Raw genomic sequence first — 23661 nt, 5'->3', positions numbered from 1 at the left:
TGTCATTTCGTGTCCCCTCTGTATTGGGGTGATGCCACCCTGGGTCAGATCCCTGGCTGTGGTATACAATGTGTAAGACTTTGTTTTGACATCTCTTGCAAATTACTCTAAAGCCATTTTACATCTTCACTTGTTTATGTTACTGGAAAACCAGAAGCTATCTCAACTACTCAGATCCATTTGTGCCATGCTCGCTTGAAGGCCCATGTGAGAAATATCTTACAGCACAATCTGTGAAAGACTAAACTGAGACAGAGTATTCAGTTACAGCTAACATTGACATACCATTGGAAAGAAACTGGATGAGATCATGTTGGCAATACGATGGTAACACAGAAATTTTTGGTTAACTTGCTGAGCACTTTAAGTAGCCCAAACCCACAACTGCATTACATCATTAGCCGCAAAATGTCACGGATCGTGCCTGATGAGTGAGTTGTTTTGCTTGCATAAATCTCCTTGTCATCGTATATGTTCTTTTCAAACGTGGGAACGCACAAGGAGCAGTGGGCTGCATGCTTGTGGGATGCGTCGCACCTAATAGCATTAAATTTGTGTCTGAGACAAGTTACGTAACCGATATTTCTGAGGTTCGAACAGAAAAGTGGAAACCCTCTGTTACTATGGAAACTGCAGTCCCGACTGGCTTCTGTTGTGCTACAGGACTTGCCAGGCAGATACAGCCATGGGCCATTCCCTGAAACACCCACCGCATGGCTGAATCTCATTTGTAGGACTGGGTTGGTAATAACACTGAGATATATATATCTTTCCAGCATATTTTAAACTGTTTCCCATTTCTTTCCTCACTGACATTTCTGACTTGTAGTCATGGGGGTTTTAATGCTCAAACTACTGCATGTGATATTGGGAGTGTAATGAAGGGTACTGCATGAGAAATGGGGGCACTCTCAAGAGATATTGATAATTTGAGAACAGAATGAACTTGGTTTAATTTAAGACAGTGTTTCAGATTCATGGTCCCCAAGCACACCTGCAGCCACATTTTTAGTGTTTGCCCTGCTGCTGACACACTTGATTCAACGCATCAACCAATGAACAAGCCTTTCATGAGTTTCAAATAGGCATTAGAAAGGGAAAAATACAATAAGAGAGTATTATAGCATCAGTATTGAGGAACATTGGCCTGAGGCTAAGAAACATCTTGCACAGTTCCTTTTCACTCTGCATTCGGTCTGTCACTACTGATTATATAAATACTGATTATTTTGATGATTAATCAAGTAAAAATGAACTTAGAGGAACAACAGCAAGCCATGCAACTAGCTTATTTAAACTAGCGTTTAAAGGGCCGATCACAGGAAACTGAGGCCACGTTTCAGTTCTTTATTTAACATTCCCTCGGCAACGTTTACTCACTACTCAGATGTGCATCACATTTACAATTCACAAGCGGCCTCTCACAGCAGAAGGAGAGGCGAAGACAGTGAGGAGCGGATTATTCAAATGGAATGCACTTGCCCTAGGCAGGTCAGTCTCAGTAAGATAACAGTTAGCCATGCAAGCTTTTCAATGTAAAACTTTTTTTGTGAGAAGTTTGACTTTAACATGCATGAATGTTTATGAGCAGTTGTTTTGTTTGGCTCTGTAAACTGGTGAAGAACGGAGGTGTATTGCCTAACTTTTTGTTGTTGTAAGCCATGTAGCCTGTAACATGGTAAGTAGCCAACTAGCTGGGTAAACTGATGAAGTATCAGCAGTCATGTATAACAGAATGAGTAGTTTGTAACCTAAAGCTCAGCAAATTGAATGTTATGATTTTTAAATGTTGAGTATTTTAATGAAGTTTACTGCTTTGGCTTATAAACAGCTTTGGAAAAAAAGGGAACTGCGTCAGGTCACACTGATTCTGAGTTCTGCTTCCAAAGTCGACACTCACTCCCCTGAGGACTCATCTAACACCCTTTGCTTGAGCTAATAAAGTAATGGGACAGCCCTTTAGATGGCACCAGGGACTCCCCAGAGGGGAATGACGAGGCCAAGTGGACGAGGGCTTGTTAAAACCAGTATTGAATAAAAAAAAATTAAATAAAAAAGTTTAATTATGTGAACACTGTTAATGTTTCCCCATTCAGTCCATATATGGAATGTAGCAATAGCAGCCTGTTTTTAATTCACTGTTTTCAGGATGACATGAAAATGAACACTTTTACATACATCCACCTATTCAGCCTAAAGCAGTTTAGCTCTGTGCATTCACAATGAAGCTATAAGGAGTGTTTCAGCCTGGACTGCAAACAATCAGAGCACAACTCATTTACATACATCAGCCTCAAAGGCACAGTACTAAAAATAGCCTGTTTAATTGTAAGGGATAATGAGAGGTTGGAAAATGGCCATGTAAAATTGAATTATGACTGTTTTTGGTACATAAAACAACACAAAATCATAAGTGGACTTTAGGGGGAAAAATATCATACAAGAAAGAAGATACGTAATTAAAAATGCATATAAACATATATATATTGTTGCTTCAGGCTTTGTTTCTGAATGTTAGAGAGATCTTTAAGAAATTTCATCATGCAACACATACCTCACTAATCACTGCTGATTCACCACAAATTTACCTTTTATAATAAAATTTTTTTATTAGTAAATAAAAAAAAATAATAATAATAATTTAACTTAATAAAACAAAAACACTATTCTCCACCAAACCTTCATTGATGTTCCATTTGAAGTCTGACCACAACAATAGGAAACTTTGCCTAAAACTCTGCGGTTAAAATGAACAGAAAACATTTAAAACACTTAGGAGAGTTTAAAAAGAAGAAAGATGCATTTAAGCTGTATTAGAACACATTGCATCCTCTTATGCAGAGTTTATGGGTGTACAATGAAACAGCAGGACACATACTGTTCATGTAGAGCACTCCCACAATTGAGGGGTTTTTCTGCGTGTCACTTTTGAACTTCTTACAATGAAGAAAAGGTTTTTCTCTTGACAAAAAAGGAAGTTGACTAATCATATATAGAGTAAGAGGCAATTTTGCTGACAGTGATATATGCTCAGTGCAAAGAGTACAAATCCATGTTGATGCTTAATGTGGGTGTCTGAGATCTGAAATCAAATAACGCAAATGGAAATGCAACATTATTGAATTTGTTTGCAATAAAAAGGGAGTGCTCTCAAGTGGAAATGGTAGCGAGTTGGAAATTTTTTTTTCTTTTTTTTTTTGAGCCTCAGCGCCTCGCTCTCGCTAATGGCATCCCAACGTTCTGCTCCGGCTGGCATGCTCAATTTGCCATAGAAATTTTATTATGCATGCTTAACTAATGCGCCTCTGTTGTCATATTCACTTGCTCCCTAAAAAATGCAAACGTAATTTTGCAGAAAGCTGATATGTTTACAGAAACCACCGACAAATCAGTATTATGATTATGATTGCCTGGAAGATTGGGCAATAAAGCAAGAACAGCCATTAGAATGTTAAGTTCATCTTAAATGAAGAATCTTAAACAGTCCTCTCTAAGAAAAGTAAACATAATTTTGCAGAAAAGTGATATGTTTACAGAAACCACCAAGAAATTATGACCAGCATAATGATTACGACTGCCTAGAAGATTAGGTAACAAAGCAAGAATAGCTGTTGTAAATGATTTTAAATGGACTTTTGACCAAAACAATATGATCATAATTGAATAATTGAATTTTGTGTGGCTGGTTATTTATAAAAGTACAGTTACAGTATACTGTAACAGTGAAATATTATTATATTTTTCAGTGTGTTAGTGTATTGTTAGTGTGTATAGGAGCCTGTATGAATAATTTTGTGGTTGCTGATATACTTTGTCATCCAAAAATGACAGAAATTAAATAACAAAGAGCTGTAGAGAGAGCCACAGGCAATCTTCTGGCCCATATTGTGCGCTTCTCTCAAAGGGTCTCCAAACTGCTCTTCATTAATAAGTAAATGATCAAGACTGTTACACGAATCTCTGGATTTGATGTGGAAAAAAGTATTGTCTTAGTCACTGCCTGTGCCAATTTGCTAAGGAATAGTAAATATGTTGAAATATTGCAATTGGCACACACATAGAAATAGCTAACTGAAGAGACTAGTTCCTGTTGTCCTGGGTTGCGGTGTCTTACAGATATTACATAATGGAATACTGGATTTTTCCAGCATTGTTACTATATTTGATCATACCATCACACCACTACTCCTGTTTTTTCCACATTTTTTCCATCATAATTTATGCCTATGCTGAATTAAAACTGATGAAATATTTGTTGGACTCCCTACCAAAACAAGCCCCATTTATGGGTCTACAAGCTTTTAGCTAGTAATTAAGATATACTATATCTTAATTAGTAATTAAGATTTACTATAGCAAATGTACATGTATGAGCATGATTAACAGTGAAGAAGCTGGGGACAAGTCTTCACCACTCCTTCTTTTCATTACTTTTCAACATTTTTGACAAACATTTCCTCATTTTGTTCCCAATTCAACAAGTGATGGGGACAAAATTAGGCATTTCAAAATGCATAGTTTGTCTAAAAAGTTCTGACAAATAACAGAGCCTTTCAGACCAATGGGGATAAATGGCTCTACAGAAATATAATTATTGCTATTGTATTTTATTAAGCCTCTTTGCTCAATATTTTTATTTTCTTTATTTTTATGTTGTTCCTGTATGCTTTGTTTTTTCCTTTGGAAAGCACTTTGAACTGCATTTTAACATATGAAGGTTCTATATACAAGCCTAATTCCAAAAACGTTGGGGCAGTGCTTAAAATGCTAATAAAAACAGAAAGCAGTGATTAGTACATTCTGTTTGATATGTATATATCAGTACATAAACGCAATATTTGATGTTTTACTTTATGAACATTGCTGTATTTTGTAAATATACACTCATTCCAAATTTGACGCCTGCAAGACGTTCTAAAAAAGTTGGGACAGGAGCATGTTTACCACTGTGTTGCATCATCTTTCCTTTTAACAACACCTAGTAAACATTTGGTGACTGAAGACACCAACTGATCCAGTTTTGAAAGTATAATTTTTTCAGTTTTTTTCTTATACAAGTCCTCAGCTGTGTAACCGTAGAGGGCCTTTGTTGTCATATTTCGGGCTTAATGAGACACATAGTCAATGGGATACAGTTCTTGACTGCAGGCAGGCCAATCTGTCACCTGAACTTTCTTATTACACAGCCATTCTGTTATAACATATGCACAAACTGGCTTGTTGTTGTCATGTTGAAATTGACATCCCTGAAAAAGACAGCATCTAAAGGCAGCATATGTTGCTCCAAACTGTATGTGGCAGTAGCAACACCTTCACAAATGTGCAGGTAACCTATTAATACCCCACTATACGATAACAGACCCTGGCTTTCGAACTTTACGCTGGCAACAAATCCTTTTGTTGTTTAGCCTGAAGAACACAACTTTCATTATTTTCATAAACAGTCTGAAGGGCTGACTTGCCAGACAACAGCACACGTTTCCACAGAGTCCATTTAAGATGAGCTTGAGCCTAGAGAAGTCGACTTTATTCCTGGCTGTTTTTGACATATGATTTCCACTGTTCATAGTACACTCTTAACTTGCATTTGTGGATGCAGCAATGATCTGCTTTTATTTGACAACGGTTTGTCAAAGTGTTCCTGAGTCCATGTCAAGATATCCATCACCAGCAGTGCAATTTAAGGGGTTAAATATCATGGGCATTCAGCTGTGATTTGGCCTTGTCCTTTATACACAGAGATTTCTCCAGATTCTCTGAATCTTTTGTTGTCATTATGAACTGTAGAGAGTGAAATATCTAAAATCCTTGCAAACCCTGGCTGAGGAACATTATTTTTAAACTGCTGGATTTTTTGCTGTTGCATCTTTGGCAAACTGATGAGCGTCAGCTCATCCTTGCTCAGAAAGGACTTGGCCTTTCCTGAATGCTCCTTTTGTATCCAAGCATAATTGTATCACCTGTTTAAGAAAAAAACCCCTGTCCCAACCTTATTGGATCATGTTGCAAGCATCAGTTTCAGAATGAGCAGATATTTACCAGAAAACAGTAAAGTTTCTAAGATAAAACATTACATACATGTGTCTTCTAAATTTTATATGTAATGCTGATAATAGTACCAAAAGAATGCTTACTTTTTCCAATTTAAATCTATTTTACCGTCATTAACATTACACATAAAAACAAATGTAGGTTCACTGGGATCATTTTGGATAGAAAATAAAAAGGCAATATTTGCAGCAAAGACATTGCGACCCCTGGTACCTATTACCGCTCTGGGGTACGATTAGCCAAACACCAATTCCACGGGCTTTCTCTCCATCAGTGTGCTGGAGCAGAGAGACTGAGCAGTGAACACTGCGTCCTCCTCCTTGGCGCAGATTACAGCATCAAGTCTGGTGTTACTGGGGTCGACGACAGCAGCAACAGTACCCCTCTCAGCCGCCTTCCCTTTTCTTCATTGTCCACTGTCATTGATGCAGGCAATGACCACATGCAAGCCACCAGCACTGGCACTGTGTTCAGCTCCTCCAACAGCTCCTCCTGTGGCTTCACCTGCAAAAAGCCATGGTCCCCTTAACGTGACAGCATGCCTTGAGGCGCAAGGAGATCCACCAACCGGCTCTGACTCTGCAAGCTTTGCCCAAGCTGGCAGGTTCCCCCCACGGGAAATGAAGGCTACACTGCTAGGGAGCCCTGACTCTCTGTCTCAACTCTGCAACCAGCTTCACTAGGCCCGTCTCCCAGTGTTTCCTTTCTGAGGTTGAGCACAGCCTCTGCCACCGCAAGAAAGTCCATGCATCCTGAGAGGCCACATGTCAGAACTCGTGCATTTGGCTCAAGCCCCCCGCCACAACAAGGAGCCACCTCCTCCTTCTCAAATAGAGTCGGCTACCGGTGATGGACTTGAGGTGGATGGTCAACACTTGGCAGGCGTGTGAGGGAGCACACCTTGACGTAGCAGCAACACCCATAAGCCAGTGTCGATGAGGGCAGTGTTCTGTTTCCCGTCTATGCTGCCCTCAATCTAAAGTCCGCGGCGGCAGACAATCTTCCCTGCTGGATTCTGTTTCCCTGCTAGCTCAGTTTCAAGGCAGTGTCCTCTCTTCCTGCAGTGCCCGCACACCATTCACTCCAGCGCTCGCTTGGGGGCCACTCAACTGCTAGAGCTCCTCTGCCGTGTAGTGCCATGTTGTTTGAGGATGATTTCTGCCCGCTCTGCCTCAGCAGGAACTGCTTGAAGGCTGGTCAGTGCGGCGAGCTGTGTATGCCATCTAAGCTCCTCTGGCCGCAGCACATTCCGGAAGCGCTCCTGCGCCAACCCCTACTGCACAGCTTTCTCGAACACCCGGTATGCCTGTCCACCTCCACCTCTCAGGGAGCAGCTGTCCAGCCGACAGCGCTGCTGGCACCTTCCTGAACTGTCGCTGGAAGGCCGTGGTCAACGCCACTAAGTCGTCATGTTGTTCCAGCAGCAGATCCACAAGCACCTGTAGTGCTTTCCACTCCAGTGCCAGACACAGCTGCTTTGCCAGGCCACAGTACCATAGCAGTTTAATTAAGCAGAAATTTTGAAAAATCAGTGGAATTCCCCTTCATCAAGTGCATCATTAATCAGTCACTACTGATCAATGAGTATGAGAGCAATGATAAGTATGCATCATGCAAAACCACACATACACTTTAATCAGTATTTATGTGTACATATGTGTTGTATGTGCAACTATGTTCAACATGGTTGCCTATGCAGAGCTGTTTATGCATTGTTTCATACTTCTTCCTTTACAAAAGTGATTTCCAAGTGAAACATCATGCCCAATCCGCCGGCCACCCAACAGCAAAGACGACATAAATACTCCCTTTCATCCCCCCATGTTGTGAAAAGAAGGTCAAGTAACAGAAAACTTGAGCAGCTTTACAGTATTATTAGGCAAATTATTGTAGTACAGTCCAGCAAAAGCAAATAAACAGTGCACTCTAAAAAGTGATGTGTTAAATAACAACTTGTGTTACCCATTTTTTGTGTCATCTTGTTTTCTGATTTAACATTCCATGTTGAAAGAAAAATGTTACCCATAACTGGGTATAGAAATATTTCAACACATTTCAGTTAAAAGTAACACAAAATGTGTCTTCTCCAACTGAGCACACTGATGCTTCTAGGTTAAAGACAGAATGTGTTGATTTTTAGAACATATGCCTTGATAGTGTATCTATTAGGATCTTAAAAATGACTCCAAATTGCTCTGTAGTTCTGTGCTGACCCAACCATGCTGAAGCACTCGCTAGCGGAAAATGACATGATATTCAAATGGTCTTTTCAAAGTAAGAGATGGATAGAAACCATTTTTCACTTCACGTATATCTATTAAAATGTGTTTCTCCAGGAAATTGTGGAAAAATAAGTATTTTAATGGAACGAGTTACCTCAGTAAATGTAGTAACGCATTATTATGTTTACTTTAGCCTCATTGGTCTAAAATAATTCATGAAAGGCTGTTAATACAGCATTAACTGTAACATAGACTGATTTAAACTGTAAAATCGCACAGACAGCCATTTTTGTAGTCCATGAAGCATGTGATGCACGTATCCGCATACTGAGTGTCTTTTCTGTAAGCCAGCAGTGGTGTGGTCTCCTGCCTCTTCAACACATACCGTACAGGCTCGCCACACGTGATTCCTTAATCAAAAATCCAGTATGGCGGAATCTGACAGCGGACGTTGCTATCGCTACTGCACTTCGCACGAGGACTGAAGCGAGCTGGGCTTTCTATGCGGAAAAAATCCTCCGTCCTCCGCGTTAAGGTGAGCTGGCAGATACCTTGAGTGATAAATGTTCGGTTCCTGTCTGCAGGCTGACTGAAACCGGCGCTACCGCAGCAGCGCTACGGCATACAGGCGGCTTACGGTAACATAATGAACACAAGTACACGGGGTGACAAACCAGAACGGGAGGCGACGAATGACTTTATTTACCTGGGAAATTGTAGAATTGTGACCAGTCGGTTTCTCATGAATGGGAGGAGGACGTGAGCCGGCTTCAAATGGAGACTAGCGCGCTTTTTCTTTCTCCGACAACAACATCCACGTACTGAATGGTGTGAAAGGCGATTCGTTTTGAGTCGTTGTAACGTTAGTGGTGCGAAGCGGTCAGGAAATTTCGAAAGGAAAGCCGATGTGTGGTGGTTTACGGAGACGAACGCGGGCTGCACACGACGGTAGCTGCCTTTTACTAGTATTATGCAATTGTGTGGTTAAGTCACTAATGACCAATGGTATCGGTGGTCTACGGATGGGCGGGTGTTAGACCATGCGTCGACCATTTTTGTGAATGAGGTGAAGGAGCTGGAGCTGAACACAGAGAGGCAACACGGCAGCGAAGGCTCTTTATAGTCCTGGTTCACCAAACAGAGGTTCATGCAGCCTTCAAAAATGTAGGAACACGTTATGAGAAGGCATGGACATAGACGCGGGTTTCGCTCGAGTTAATGCCGTGGCTGAGCAGCAGGCATATACGTTTAGCAAGCATTTATTACGTTTTGGAAAAAGTTCAAGGTGCCGTTTTATGGTATGTGCACGAGATGTAGGTAAAGCTCGAGTGAGCAGATGTTTGTAACGTGTATTTTGTCATTACGTAGACGTATTTTAATGTTTTGTACTTGTAGAGTGAGCAATACATCTAATACAACTAGACATAAAGTTATTTATTGGTGTTCTTGTGAAAACCACAGTCCTCATTGCCTCATGTTCCTGTCTGCTGCTAGTGACTGATTAGACAGTGCTCTGTGTGGTCCATGTTTTTTAGCCTTTTTTTCTTAGAAAGCTAAACAGAGGGCACTACCATGTCGACTCTAAAGTGAGCAGTGATGCAGAATTGTATTTTGCTGTGTGCTGTGCTGCATCGCTTGTCTCTCCTTACATGTCACTGAGTCTCTCTTGGCTGTTTGGGGTACAATGGATGTAGACATGCAAGGCCCCTGAGCCAAGTCAGTGCCCACATGGGGGACTCATCCTGCCCCGCTCATGGGCTACGCCCTCCCCTCCCTGCCTTCAGCCCCAGTCCTATCACAGGAGATTAGCATGGATGGGCTCTGTGACCGACTTTCCCCCCTGATTTCCTCAGTCTCCCCCTTTTGTGCCCCTCCCCCCTCCTTCCTTCACCTCTCCCTTATGCTGTCTGGGCATGGTAGGGAGTGGGGCTACATGAGAATGGGCAAAATAGCCAACACTGGTTTATGAAGCTCAGTCAAGCAACTATTAAATTTGCCTTCATTTTAGACGTTCCTGTGACGTGATTTTATATAGTTTTTGGAGGCCAACTTCACTATCCATGACATATTGTTATAATACTATTCAGAGAATCAGAATATCAGGAATAACCTGGCTTTATTTTCCAGTCTTTTTGAGGGCACTATGTTACTGAATACTTTGCTATTAGGTATATTGGTAGACTTCCGTGGGAATAATGTTCATATAGATCTATATTTGTAAGAAGTTTCATGCTAATTAGTAGGCAGTATCTCTGTTGGCATCTGTCTTAGATGACGCTGGGCTGTGAATGTGCATATGTGTGTGTGCCACCATGTACAGAAATAAGGGGTTTCTAGTACTTATGTCCTTTGAATTGAATTGACTGCAGTGTTTTTGGTTTGATTTTGCTGATAGCCAAAAACAGGTTGCTTTGAAGTTCTTATTACACAGGTTCTTTCCACTTTTTCTGGATGTGAAACCATTCATTAAGTACTTTTTCACTTCCCGAAACATTCATTGAAATGGTTTGTGGTGGACAGTTCCTCTTTGTTTTCTGCAAAAGGGAGCCTGTGAAATCATGAGGCATTGTCAAGAAGGAGAGAGGGCTGAGAAGCAGCAAAAGAGGGGAAGATCTGAATAACATCCATCCATCCATCCATCATCTAAACCTCTTATCCTTCTGGGTCGCGGTGGGGTGCTGGAGCATATCCCAGCTGTCATTGGGCAGAGATCCGAATAACAATGAATAAGAAATTAGTTCTTAAATCAGGCATTTTAACATCAGTGAGGCATTTAGACGGTGAAGAGAGTTCAGAGAGGTGACGAGGCTAAAGTTGGCTTTGTATTCACCAGCTTCCTATTCGAATTTTCCCATTCCACTTTAAATGGTGCAGCAGTTACATACTCTCGTCTCTTGAGTGAATTTTCTTGTTCCACCTTAAATGGCCTGTTGTTCGAATTTTCCCATTTCATCTTAAATGGTGCAGCAACCTGAGGCACCAGAATGTAACTGCTGCAGCATTTTAGAGCAACAAGAAGCTGGCAAATAAGAGGCTGAATTGAAAAGTGATGAGGAGGTTGCTCTGTTTCTGCTTGACAGGTGACAGGTAGCATTAACTTATTTTTGCTGTTTCTCAGGACCAATAGGTCAGTATTGTTTTGTCCTGTTTGCTAATTTTGTAATAGCTAATCACAACTGGTTAGCTTCGTAGCAGCAATTGTAGAGACAGTTTGCTAATCCACAACGTAGTCTAACATTATTTGTGTTACTTGCTGTGTCATTGTTTGCTCTGATGTTATAACATAGTAGTTGTCTGTACAGTGTTTGCAAAGGGCTTTATGGCCTAAAGATGTAAAAAAAAATGTGTTAGCCCAGCGTCGTTCACCTTGGCAAATCACATCAAAATTTGGGGAACAGAGCTTCAGATAGAGCTTTGAAGGGAGGGGTGTATTTGTTTTGCTGTCAAGTTCAAATATCAAAAATCATTCTCCAGAATCGGAAACTGTGCCTTTAATGAACACTTACCAACTGCATGTTTCATTATAAAGACTGCATATTTAGGTCTGTTTAACTGGATTTAGTGCAGTAAGTGAAATGTTGAATTAAATTTATTCTATTCATAGTTTTTAACAGTATTTTATAAAACATGGCACCACTGTTTTTTTGTATGTTTCAACTTATCAGACTTCAGGAAAACTATGTAGTGTGATGGATACAGATGGACCATGTATTGAGAAAATGTCTTGACGTATCGATGACGATGTATTTTTGTGGATGCACAATAATATCAGAATCGTATTGGTATTGGCAGATATTTACTTAAAAAAATTAACCATCATTAGAGAGATGTTAAGATTTCACTGATAGTTCATTCGATACTTGATGAGGTATTTATTAGCTTCTTGAATAGCAGATTGTACATAAAAAATAATGGTTCCTGTTTGCTTAAAAGTACCTTAAAAACTGAAGCATTCTGGGACAAAGTCTTATAGACATATGAGATGAACATTAACCTGCACCAGAGTGTTGGGAAGGGGTGAAAATGGAGGAAAAATGAACTGTTTATGATCTAAACATCCTTTTAGGATAAATAAAGTGTCACTCATGCAATCCAATTAAACGGCTCATACCACCTCTTGCAGCAGAACAATGACCCTAAACATACTGTTAAAACATCTGTGGCATTTTCAGGGCCAATTATAGAATGTTCTGGCCAAATCATACAACCAAAGTAATCCCCACTGAGCGTGGATTTTATTTTAAGATTCACGCTAATTTCTTAAGTCCTCTTAAATGGGTGTTCTAGTGTAGCTGTAAATTGCCTATAATTATCTAATGCTAACTTTCTGCACCTTCATAGTCAGTGTTTCATTTCAAATCCAGCATGTTGGAGTTTCGAAGTTGTATCACTGATCAGTTACTTTTAGGCTGCAATGTGTATTTCTGTAAATCATGATGTGTGACAAAATTAACAGCTGACCTGATACGCATCACTGTATTCTGACATTCTTTACTGTACGTTATTTCTCTGTAATTTTTTGCAGGTGGATTCCACAAGAGAACAGTTCTCTTCAGCCTCTAACTAGTGTTTCCTGGTCTCCGAATCTCATAGTTCAACTGCTTCTGGATCCTACATTCAAAGGAAAAGACTATTCTGCCATTATTACAATGACCTCTCATAATCACTCAGGTAAGTTAGCTGCAAATTAACACCCCTTTCCCTTAGCTAGTTGATCTACCACTTAGCTTTGGAATAGAGATTGACTGCTGTTTTGAATGCAAAATGTTTGATTTATAATTGATTTATAGTGAATTTGACCAATAGGTTTCTTTCGACTGGAAATGACATGGGCATGAAGATTTTTGGGCTTAACTGTATATATTTGAGATATACAACTTTATATACTTGGAACTAGCCCTGGGTGATATCTAAAAATAATTAGCATGATATTTTCTAGTTAAAAAATGCAGATTTTTGATACTACCTTTTTAAGGCCCTGTTGTCTAACTATGTTTTAACATTAAAATTAAATGTATTATTTATTATAATTATTTATTACCTTTTTTCTGAGAACACCAGCCATAGACAAGGATCAGGAGATCATTTTCTCCAAGTTAGAGCTAGCTGCTTTAGGGTAATATCCATTCATTTTAGTTAGTTTTTTTTAGTTTTGGAGGTCTTTTGTATTTTTTTTTCCTGCAGTGAGTCTCTTTGAGCTGAAGTTCCAAAACACAACAGCAGTTATTATCGATTCCATTCATTCAAAGTAAACTTCACATACAGTAAAATGAGTAGAAGGGGAAGCTTTACGGTAAAGCTAGCATTACAGCATATAGCAGAGAGAACTAACAGGCAGCTACTTAACAAATCTTTCTCTCTCTCTCTGTCTCTCTCTCAAACAGAAAAAGCTAACTGAAGGGGCACATGTCTGCACACTTCTTAAACATTAACCCCAATTTCCCAACATGTTAAATGCTATTAAAAGGTAAATTACACTTAAAAATAGCCTACTAGCAAATTTCATAAAAATATACAGAAGTACACCAGTTTTGCAGGCAAACAACAGACTTAGCAAAACCACTAATTTTGTTTGCATTGATAAAGCAGGAAAAAGCTAATGCATTCTGCCCTAATGCATGCATTGTTCTCTGCGAACGGTGTTTGTCTCTATGTAAGTGTCAGCCTTTTTAATCCAGGGTTTGTCTAATGATATAATGGGTTTTCCCATCTAACACCACATAAACACCTGCTCTTGACACTCCCCAGATCCCTAATCAGCTTCCAGAGAGATCAAACATTAAGTTGTACTACACTGTTAACTGTGTCTGTCCAGTCGCAGCTATGTTCCTAAAGTCTAGATCAGATTGAAGCAAATGTCTTTTATCCTGTTTCTTTTATTTGTGTTTGAGTAACACTTTCATCCATTCAGAGTAACAGTTTCATCCAGTCTATTCATTGTTTTCCCGTTTTTGTTCAGAAGACTGAGTATATCCATTTCTAATGTGAACATGTTTATTTAGTGTAATTATCTCTTTAAGGAAGTTGTGATTATAAAAGATAATCATTTTATGATTTATGAAATGACGATATATCACTTAATGGGAAAAGTATTATAGGGAAAAGACTGTAATGAGAGTAGTAAATGAGTAGGCTTACTTTTCACCCCTTTTTCACTATGAACGTTAGCATAGTGCAGAGACAAGGTGTAGATGGAGGCTCATGATATGAATGAAGAGCAACATGGTCATCAGTGTGCAGCTTGCTCATAGGTTTTTGCACGGATATAAGAAATCCACAGTTGTGCTCTTCATGTGGTTTGGCCATGTTCATTTTTGCAACTGAATACAAAGTTCAGTCATAACTGATCAATTTACTATGAAAACCTTCCCACCCTCTGTTTACCATTTTCTTGTACATACGTTGAACTTCTTAGAAATGAGGATGTTTTCTGGCTTACTGAAATCTCATGCTCTGATCTCTTTACTGATATAGCTGTTTACATAGTCATAATGAGCAACTTTGTGGACGAGGAGTGTTCATCCGAACTACGGTTATACAGCTGCTCATTTTATGCTTTTTATCTGACATCACTTATTACATAGTGTCTAGCCAGTTGTGGTATCCCTCGTGTGGCAGGTGTTGCACAAGGTTTGTCATGTAGAGGATGGTATATGGAAGGTATAGATGCTTATAGATGCTTGTCCCATGTAGCCTCATGATGTTGATGGTAGAGTTTAAATCCCAGATTTTGGAAATAGTTACTGTAACACAAGCCACTAGGACTAGTAACCAGTGACGTAAGTAGCTAAACCATTAGCTAAACATAAACATAAGTTAGCTGAACACATGTAGTTAAACCTTATATTACCTACACTTCAGTTGCTGTGTTAACTTTTAATTACCTTCTATGATGTTGGAAGTTTTGATCCCATGTTTTTATCATTACATAAATATTTTTATATGTATTTAGTGCTTCCAGAGGAAAGGATTGCAGCTTTATTTGAGTGTCTCATGATCCAGCTCTAAACTGAAATTTCTACACATTTGTCAATGTCTATTCATTTCCCCGCATTCTTAATGGGGTACGAGTTAGGGAACTGACTTGGCCGCCTAAGAAGATTTCAGCTTTTTAGCTTTTTTTTTTCAGTGCTATGAGTGCCATGTTTCACAGGAAGCAGTTTCTTTTTTGTTCTCTATGCCTTATATATTCCATCACTTTGGTAGAAGTTAATCTTTGCGTCTCATCTATCCATAAAAGTTTGTCCCAGAACTGTACTGCTTTTTTAAACTCTGTGGCAAACTGCTGTCTATGCATTTTCAATCTTGAGGCTTGGCAGTGGTTTGCATCTTTCAGAATACAGTTGTCGTTCCCCTGATTGATAGTAGATACACTACATTGCCAAAAGTTTGTGGACACCCAAACATCACATCCACATGTACGTCTTGAATATCTATTCCAAAATCATGGTCATTAATGTAGAGTTGCTTCATTATTGGGTGCTGTAAGAGTCTCCAGTCTTCTGGGAAGACTATCCACTATATTTTTAAAATGACTGCAGGGATTTGCTTACATTCAGCTTCAAGAGCATTAGTGAGGTCAGGCACTGATGTTTGGTGATAAGGCCTGGCTTGCAGTCAGCATTTCAGTTCATTCCAGGTGTTTGATTGAAGGGGTTAAGGTCAGGGCTCTGTGCAGGCAAGTAAAATTTTTCCACACAGCAAAACATACCTATATGGAACTCCTTTGTGCACGAGGCCTTTGTCATGCTGAAACAGGAAAGGGCCGGGCCTTTCTTAAAGTTTTAACACAAAGTTGGAGGCACACAAACCTGTAGAATGTCATTGGATGATGTGACATTAAGATTGATCTTTGCTTGAACTAAGGGGCCCATCCTAAATCACGACCAGCTCCAGATCATTACTCTTCCTCCACCAAACTTTACAAGTAGCACTATGCATTTGGACTGCTAGCATTATCCTGGCATCTGCAAGAGAATGCATTTCTGCTGTTCCAGAGTACAATGGCAGTTTGCTTCACAGTACTCCAGCTGAGTGCTTGGTGATCTCAGGCGTGTATGTGGATGCCCAGCTATAGAAATCTAATCCATGAAGCTCCCAGTGAATAGTTCTTGTGCGGATGTTGCTTCCAGAGACAGTTTGGAACTTGGTAGTGAGTGTTCTCTTCTGAAATACTCAGTGTCCATTTCTCCGTATGTTTGAATTTCTAAGAGTCTGTAGAACATCTCAGTTGGCCATCTTAACTTTATATTACCCAGAGTATGATTTGAAGGTATAGCTACAGATACAGACACAAGCATTCATAAGCATTTATATTAATGAAACAAACCAAATGAAATAATTGGGAACTGAAGAATGGGAACTAAAGAGAAGTGTTTGATGCTTTTTGGGAAACTGTTGTTAGTAAGAGTATCTTTATTAGATCTTGACATGTTAGAGTGCTTTTGGGTCACACCATTAACCAGACAAATTACGTTAATCCCACTAATCCCACCAAGGAACCATGCAGCCCAAGAGACAGTGGACACTGATGTTTCCTTTAACAAACTGTCATATGGCACAGCTAATATTGACTTCTGTTCTAATGTTCTCCATTTTGTTCAACAGTAAATAATGTTGTGTCTAGCATTAATCTGTTGGGCACAGAGTTATTGTGAACTCATCTTACTGTTTGTTTATCTCATCTGCAAGACACAGAAGTGTCAACACTTGTCAGCACTCTGGGGGCACTGGTGCCCTTTTCATGTTTATTCATCCTGAGGGAGGCTGAGGCATTTTTTGTTTAAAATATCACGTAAGGTCAGTGGTGCAGGTAAAGCTGGGGCTATACTACATGACTTTTACCCTGATTTTAGCCCTGATTCTTATTCTGGCTGAGTCTGTGCTGGTTGGCTCTAGTCTGTGGATTTTAGGTGAGTCAGAGTCAACAGCTGGAAGAGAAAATTGAGTAGTGTGTAAGGGGCAGAACAGTTGGAGTATATGAAAGGTTTTTGTTTTTTTTTTGACCCAACCGAGCGTAATCTTGTTGTGTATACTGATAAGTGTCTCAATCTGAAAGGACTCCTCCAACAGCCAATAAACACTGAAAATACGAAAGAAGAAAATACAGTAGGTAAAAAAGGAAAAAACCCTTTGATTATATTTCAACATCACAATTTAGACTAGTTTATCTAGTACAGTTTAGGGATGACTTATGGCTCAGATTGAATTCCCAGTTACAACATTTGTGGCTGGCAGTACCTGGGCAATAGAGTTTTTGTTGGGTCACTGTAAAAGGAGACCAATGTCCTACTTTGGTCAAGATTCCCCAGTGTGGAAAAGCCAAGTGATTAATGTTCTCCCCTTAGTGCATTGAGGCACACATCAGTATGTACAAAGCCTTGGCCTAAGTGAGAGTTGTATCCAGGAGAAGAACCCTTATAAGAGTAATACTTTAATTTTGCAATACTATTCAAATATATTTTGTTATTACATATTTAATTACGTAGTGAGTTACTCAAATAATTATATTCTGTATTGACAGGTTAGAGTCTGCACTTAGGACTTGTTTCAGTGTCACTGACAAAAATGTGGCAAAAATGTAAACGATGTTTTTTTCTGCCAAACAAGACTTTATGCACAACAATAACAAATAAATTCAAATTATTAAAACAATTCCTCTGCTCCTTACAAGTCTAGGATTGTTTAAAAATTTAGGAGCCACATTTCTGCATTTGTTTCATTGATTTATGAGTGAGAAAAAATTAAAATTGGATTGAGGCATGCTTTTACTATAGCAATAAATGCAGCTTTTAAAAGGTAAGAATGATAGACGATTAAATTTATTTGAAAAAACAATTGCCTGAAAAAATATGAATAAAAAAAACATTAATGGCTAATGACTGTGAAGTTATGTGCTAATGAGTTCAATAACCTAGTCAAGATGCTGCATCCCACTGATTTGCTAAAGAATTGTCTGAAAAGAAACAACCCCAAAATGTCATGATTTTCCTTTTCACCCATAGCACGAGCACAGGCATGCACGTGTGCACTCAAACATTGGCAAAAGCTGGAGATCAGGAGACAAATTCAGCTAGTGTGTATTAATATTCCCAGTGTTAGGCACAGGATTAGATTTTGTATCTCTTCCCCTCTGCTGATCTGATAAAGATTTGGGTGGATTGTGCATTCGTTTAGGTTTATAAATATAAATTTTCTTTTACACTGCAGAGTCGAATCTGAATTTGCTGCACTATGCAAGGTTGCATGTGTCAAACTCTCTGAATATATTCATAGTTGACACATTCTGAGACATTCTGAGAATAATAATGAAATAATAATGATAATGAAAATAATGTCTACATATTTGATTGAACTTGTTCAGACTTTAGCTCCATAATGTGGAATGTGAGTTTAACACAAAGCTTTACATCGCCTCCTATTTCAACTTTCTTTAGAAGCAGTTTTAAAATAAACTTAAACTTCTGGTGCAATAATGTGGATTAGATTTAAGGTGTTTCTTTGTCCTAATTTTCTATTTTCTGTTTTTTTTTCTCCCTCCATAACACACTATCTCACTCACTGATCTGTCTCCATCTTTCTGTCTCTCTGGTGTTTATATTTATCTCAGCAGGGCCCGTGTTGAATGCAGGATTAAAAGCCTGTTCTGCTTGAACGGCAGAGCAGCTTAACCCAGCGCTATTTATAGATCTGCATGGATCCCGCACGTGCAGAACACAAACAAACGTGCCAATTGTTTTTGTGCCCCCCACATCCCCTCCCCTCCCCAAACCCCCATCCCCCTCTTGCTCGGCTCTGATCTCCCTGCATGTGTTTCAGGCTAAAATTAGAACAGGCCTCCACAATACACACTCGACATGCTAATGCCTGCTGGAACAGCTACCACAATAACTAGTGATCGGCATTTGTTGTTTGTGGGAGAGTAAAATGGCTCTACAGAGAAGCACATACTTTCCAGTCCACTTGCATAGAAAAGAGAATTAACTACTTGTCCATGCTCTGGTGATGCCTATACCCATGCTTTAGAGCAGCGAAGACAGAATAGAACTTGAACTTTGTAGATGGATGGGTTATTGCAAGGCTATCCTAAGCACTGTGAACATCCACCCATTGTAACAGTATGTTATTGATATTTTGATAAATTTAGTGCAACATGCTTTTTCAGGTATATTTTCATACAAAACTTTAGAATCATTGTACTTCTATTCTTTCTATTCCACTTCCATTGTATCTCTAAACAAGTACTCAAATACTTATTTTTAACATTTTTTTGTTCACTTGTGCTCAAGTGAAATGTAAACTTCATAGACATTTAGTTGATTTACACAACTCACACTGGCGTTCTAAAGTATATTTAAAATAATAATTTACTTAAATGTGAAGATCTTGTTGCTGTGGTAGTTATAGAGAAAGCTCCTGCATCGCACTAATGGTGTATGGAGGATACTCTTCTCTGTTGTAGCCGTAAAATCTTGTGGTTGTGATTTTGTTGCAATAAATAGATCTACTGTTTGTGCTGTCACATTTTAAACCTGTTTGAGACTGTTAAATTAGAAAAGAAAGGGAGAAAAAGAGTTTAAAGAGACTGCATGGCAGAGCTGAGTCAGAGGCAGTGTGGATTGGACACATGTCAGTACTCAGACAAGTATTACGTACTTACGTATTTGTTATTATTCAGCAAACTTCATGCCTGCATGGTATACCATCCTTTTTTTGCCCCAAACATTTTTCGTATTGTATGATAATTCAAAGTGCTCCCACATGTGATTTGGCATCTCTGCTATTTTAGCTGAGCATGTGGAAAGTGGTGCAGTTTGGTGTGGTCTGAGGAGAGGTGACATGGATGCCTGACATGCATTTATAATGCATTCAACTAAATCAGCCATAATTTATTAATTTTTAAGATTTTCCATATATTAACAGTAATTATTCTACAAGCCCACTTCTAACAAAGTTGGTACGCTGTGCAAAAAAAGAAAGTAAAAACTGAATGCAGTGCTGTGCAAATCATTTTGAAGTACAAAGAAAACATATCAAATTTTGAAACTGGAAAATGTTATTATTTTTGAAAAATATATGCCCATTTTGAATTTGATGCCAGTAACACGTACCAGAAATTTGGGACAGGGTAACAAAGCTCTGTTAAAGTTGTGTAATGCTAAAAATAACACCTGTTTGAACATCTCACAACTATGATTGGGTATAAAAAGAGCATCCCAGAGAGGCTGAGTCTTTCAGAAGTTAAGATGGGGTGGGGTTCACCACTCTTTGAAAGACTGCACAGGCAACAGTGCAACAATTCAAGAATAACATTTTTCAGTGTAAAATAGAACTTGGGGATTTCATCATCTGCAGTAAACAATATCATTAAAAGATTCAGAGAATTTGGAGAAATCTCTGTCTGTAAGGCACAAGGCTGAAAACCAATACTGGCTGGCTGTGATCTTCGGGACCTCAGCTGGCACTGAATTAAAACTGCAAGGGTTCAGGAACACTTCTGAAAACCACTGTCTGTAAAAACAGTTTGTCGCTGCATCCACAAATGGGAGTTAAAACTCTACCATGCAAGAACAAAACCATATATAAAGGGGATCCAGAAACACCACCACCTTTTTTGGGCCTGAGCTCATTTAAGATGGATTTAGGCGAAGGGGAAAAGTGTCCTGTGGTCCAACAAATCAAAATTTGAAATTCTTTTTGGGAATCATGGACGCCGCTCCTAAAGAGGAGAAGGACCTTCTGGCTTGTTATCAGTGCACAATTCAAAAGCCACCATCTGTGATGTCATGGGGTGCATTAGTGCACATGGCATGGGTGACTTGCACATCTGTGAAGGTGCCATTAGTGCTGAATGATATATACAGATTTTGGAGCACCAGATGCTGCCATCTAGACAACGTCTTTATCATCATTATCATTCTGCATGTATTACAACTACATGTCTTCTTAGTAAAAGAGTCGGGGGGCCAGCAGTCCAGACCTGTCATAACATTTGACAGCAGTCCAGATCTGTCATAACATTTGACACATTATGAAACAAAAATGCAACAAAAGTGACCCTGAGCTGTTGAGCTGCTGAAATCCTGTATCAAGCAAGAATGGAGAATGCCTTTACACATTGCGATGTTGCCCCTCCACTACGTATCCATATTCGAACAGATTTGTCAGATATCTGTGCCATTTCTTCTGGGCTTCCAGATGAACTCTGTGATGGAATGAGCCTGCTGCGCTAATTTGTCTGCCACATGGCAGTCTCTGGCATCTCTCAGTATCACTGATGGAACCATTAGCCTCGTAGTACAAAGTTATTCCTGCTAGAACAAAGGGTCTAGTTGGTGGGCCAAGGGAAAGGGGACGCTATTAGGAGTTGAACCAGGGTATTAAGCCCCTGTTCTCGCTTCACAAAAGATTATGTGTGGCTGTGCTAAACAAACAGGGCCTTCATGGGGTCTGAGCTTTGTTTTCAGAGCACGCACGGAAGCGTGCTGATTTTAATTGGAATCAGGGTATGGAGAAAGGAGACCAGTGAAGAGAGCAGGAGGTGTCGTGGTGTCAGGATCTTTGTGCCCAAGGGAAAGAGAGAGATACTGGATGTTCTGCCAAAGTCCTGACAGCGCCAATTACAGTCTACACAGATACTGTCCCTGCCATCCAGGCTTTTGACATTTTGCACTTTTGTCTGCATCCATGTCAGACATTGACGTAAAGATCATAATAATATTATGTCTAATTGAAAAGATGAAACAGAATGTCCCTAATTTAATTTTTCTCAATTCTTCTTTGTTGTATCTCACTGGCAAGGTCTGTCTCCATGAAAGCATCTCTGTGAACCAGAGGTCTTACAGGAGAATAAGTTAAGATTACAGAGTAAATTTTCTGAATTAAATCTAATTCAAACAATTTTACGTAATAAAAGATGCTCTTGGCATCCATTATCTAAATCAAGAGTGTTTTTAAAATATTAGTGCAAGGCAATTTTCCATACCTCCTGGCTCTCCAAAAGCTTCAGAAGATGTTTACCTCTAGTAATTTTATAGGAGTATGAAATCCTAGAGCTCAAAGGAAACCTTTCTTTAAGTTTTATTTGCTGTTAATACTTCATCTGGTTTGCTTTTTTGTTATGCCTAATAATTTATACATTAAATCAGAAAGTTAAAAATTCTGACAAATTCTCCTTCTTTGTGCTTTCCCAAGTTCTTCGGTTCACTACATTTTGTCCATATTTGATTTGCCTGCCAGTAAATAAAACACTGGTTCATTTTTGGCAGCAATGCAGTGCCATTTTAAATCATACCTTTGATTTGCACGCAACAGTGGCTCCAAGTTCTCCTTTGTTTTAGAATGGAGAAAGCTTTGTCAAAACACCTCTAATGGTTGGGAGACAACAACATGTTATTATGAATATCGTCAGAACACTGACCAACTGCAAGTTTCATTACGAAGAGCTCCCTTGTGGCATAGCCAAGATTTCACCATTTTATCAGGAGGCTGTTGTGTGTTAGAACAATGTTTTCAAGTATTGTGATATAATTTTGCCGTATTGCCCACCCTGCCCACTAAATGCTTTACGTCAGTTCATAAAAGAAATTTGTTTTGAAATGGGCTTGAACTCATGACCTGCTGGATCGTGATGAACTCTTTACCGGCTGTCTTAAAAGTAGTCCACCCTCACAAATGTGACAAAAGTTATGCTGTAAAAGTTACGCTGTAGCTTGCCTTTAAAAGTCAGTACAGTTTTGTGTCTGGGATGTTAATTTTCATCTGAATTTATGACAAATAAGGACTAAAACTGGATCAGACTAGAGAAGACCAGCATAAACAGAAACTGACTAGCTTATAGGTTGTTGACCTGTTACATATAGCATTTGTAAAACTGCTTTGTGACAGTACATTCAGTTGTAATGTTGTAGGTAGGAATACTGGAGTCTAGGCTATTTCTGGGGCAGGGGATGTTTCTGAAGCTATGTCTCATTAGCAGACCAGAAAATAGCTTTCTTCCCATTTATCTCAATTGCTTAGTTCCTATTTAAGGGTTTGACCCAGATCACGTATGATTCTGTCTCATATCATTGTCGAGTTGTATGGAATGTAGGAAGACTAAGGGCCTTGATCCATTACCACAGTTAACTGAACATTTGTCTTGGAATAATGATGTAACAAATGTTTTTTATTTTACTGATCATCATGTCTAGTTGCACTGTTGAAGAAACACCTCCGTAGACATGAATGTTTGATCTGACTGTATAGTGGCATGTGCTTCTCTTCCAGTAGCAGGTAGTGTTTAAGCTTTGGCAACCTTCTGCTTTCCCACTGACTCTGCTGTAATTCTCTCTTGCCTGTTTGGATATCTCTCTCAGCCCCTCTCTCTTACCCCATGGACATTGGGGTA

The 23661-nt window shown here is 39.3% G+C and overlaps 1 protein-coding gene across 1 annotated transcript in view; it reads left to right on the top strand.

Annotated features, from left to right (window-relative positions):
• Nucleotides 1–8590: 8590 nt before the first annotated feature.
• Nucleotides 8591–23661, top strand: part of LOC118808105 (histone deacetylase 4-like) — a 77429-nt gene continuing 62358 nt past the window's right edge. Inside the window, exons 1-2 of the mRNA XM_036570535.1 lie at nucleotides 8591–8808; nucleotides 12799–12944. Of these exons, the coding sequence (XP_036426428.1) occupies nucleotides 12923–12944 (22 nt within the window). The 5' untranslated portion in view covers nucleotides 8591–8808; nucleotides 12799–12922. The remainder of the gene's footprint in view (nucleotides 8809–12798; nucleotides 12945–23661) is intronic.

This window comes from Colossoma macropomum, unplaced genomic scaffold (genome assembly GCF_904425465.1).
Source record: "Colossoma macropomum unplaced genomic scaffold, Colossoma_macropomum, whole genome shotgun sequence".
Lineage (NCBI taxonomy): Eukaryota > Metazoa > Chordata > Actinopteri > Characiformes > Serrasalmidae > Colossoma > Colossoma macropomum.
Note: the sequence above shows the minus strand (reverse complement) of the source record. Positions and strands in the feature narration are given on the sequence as shown.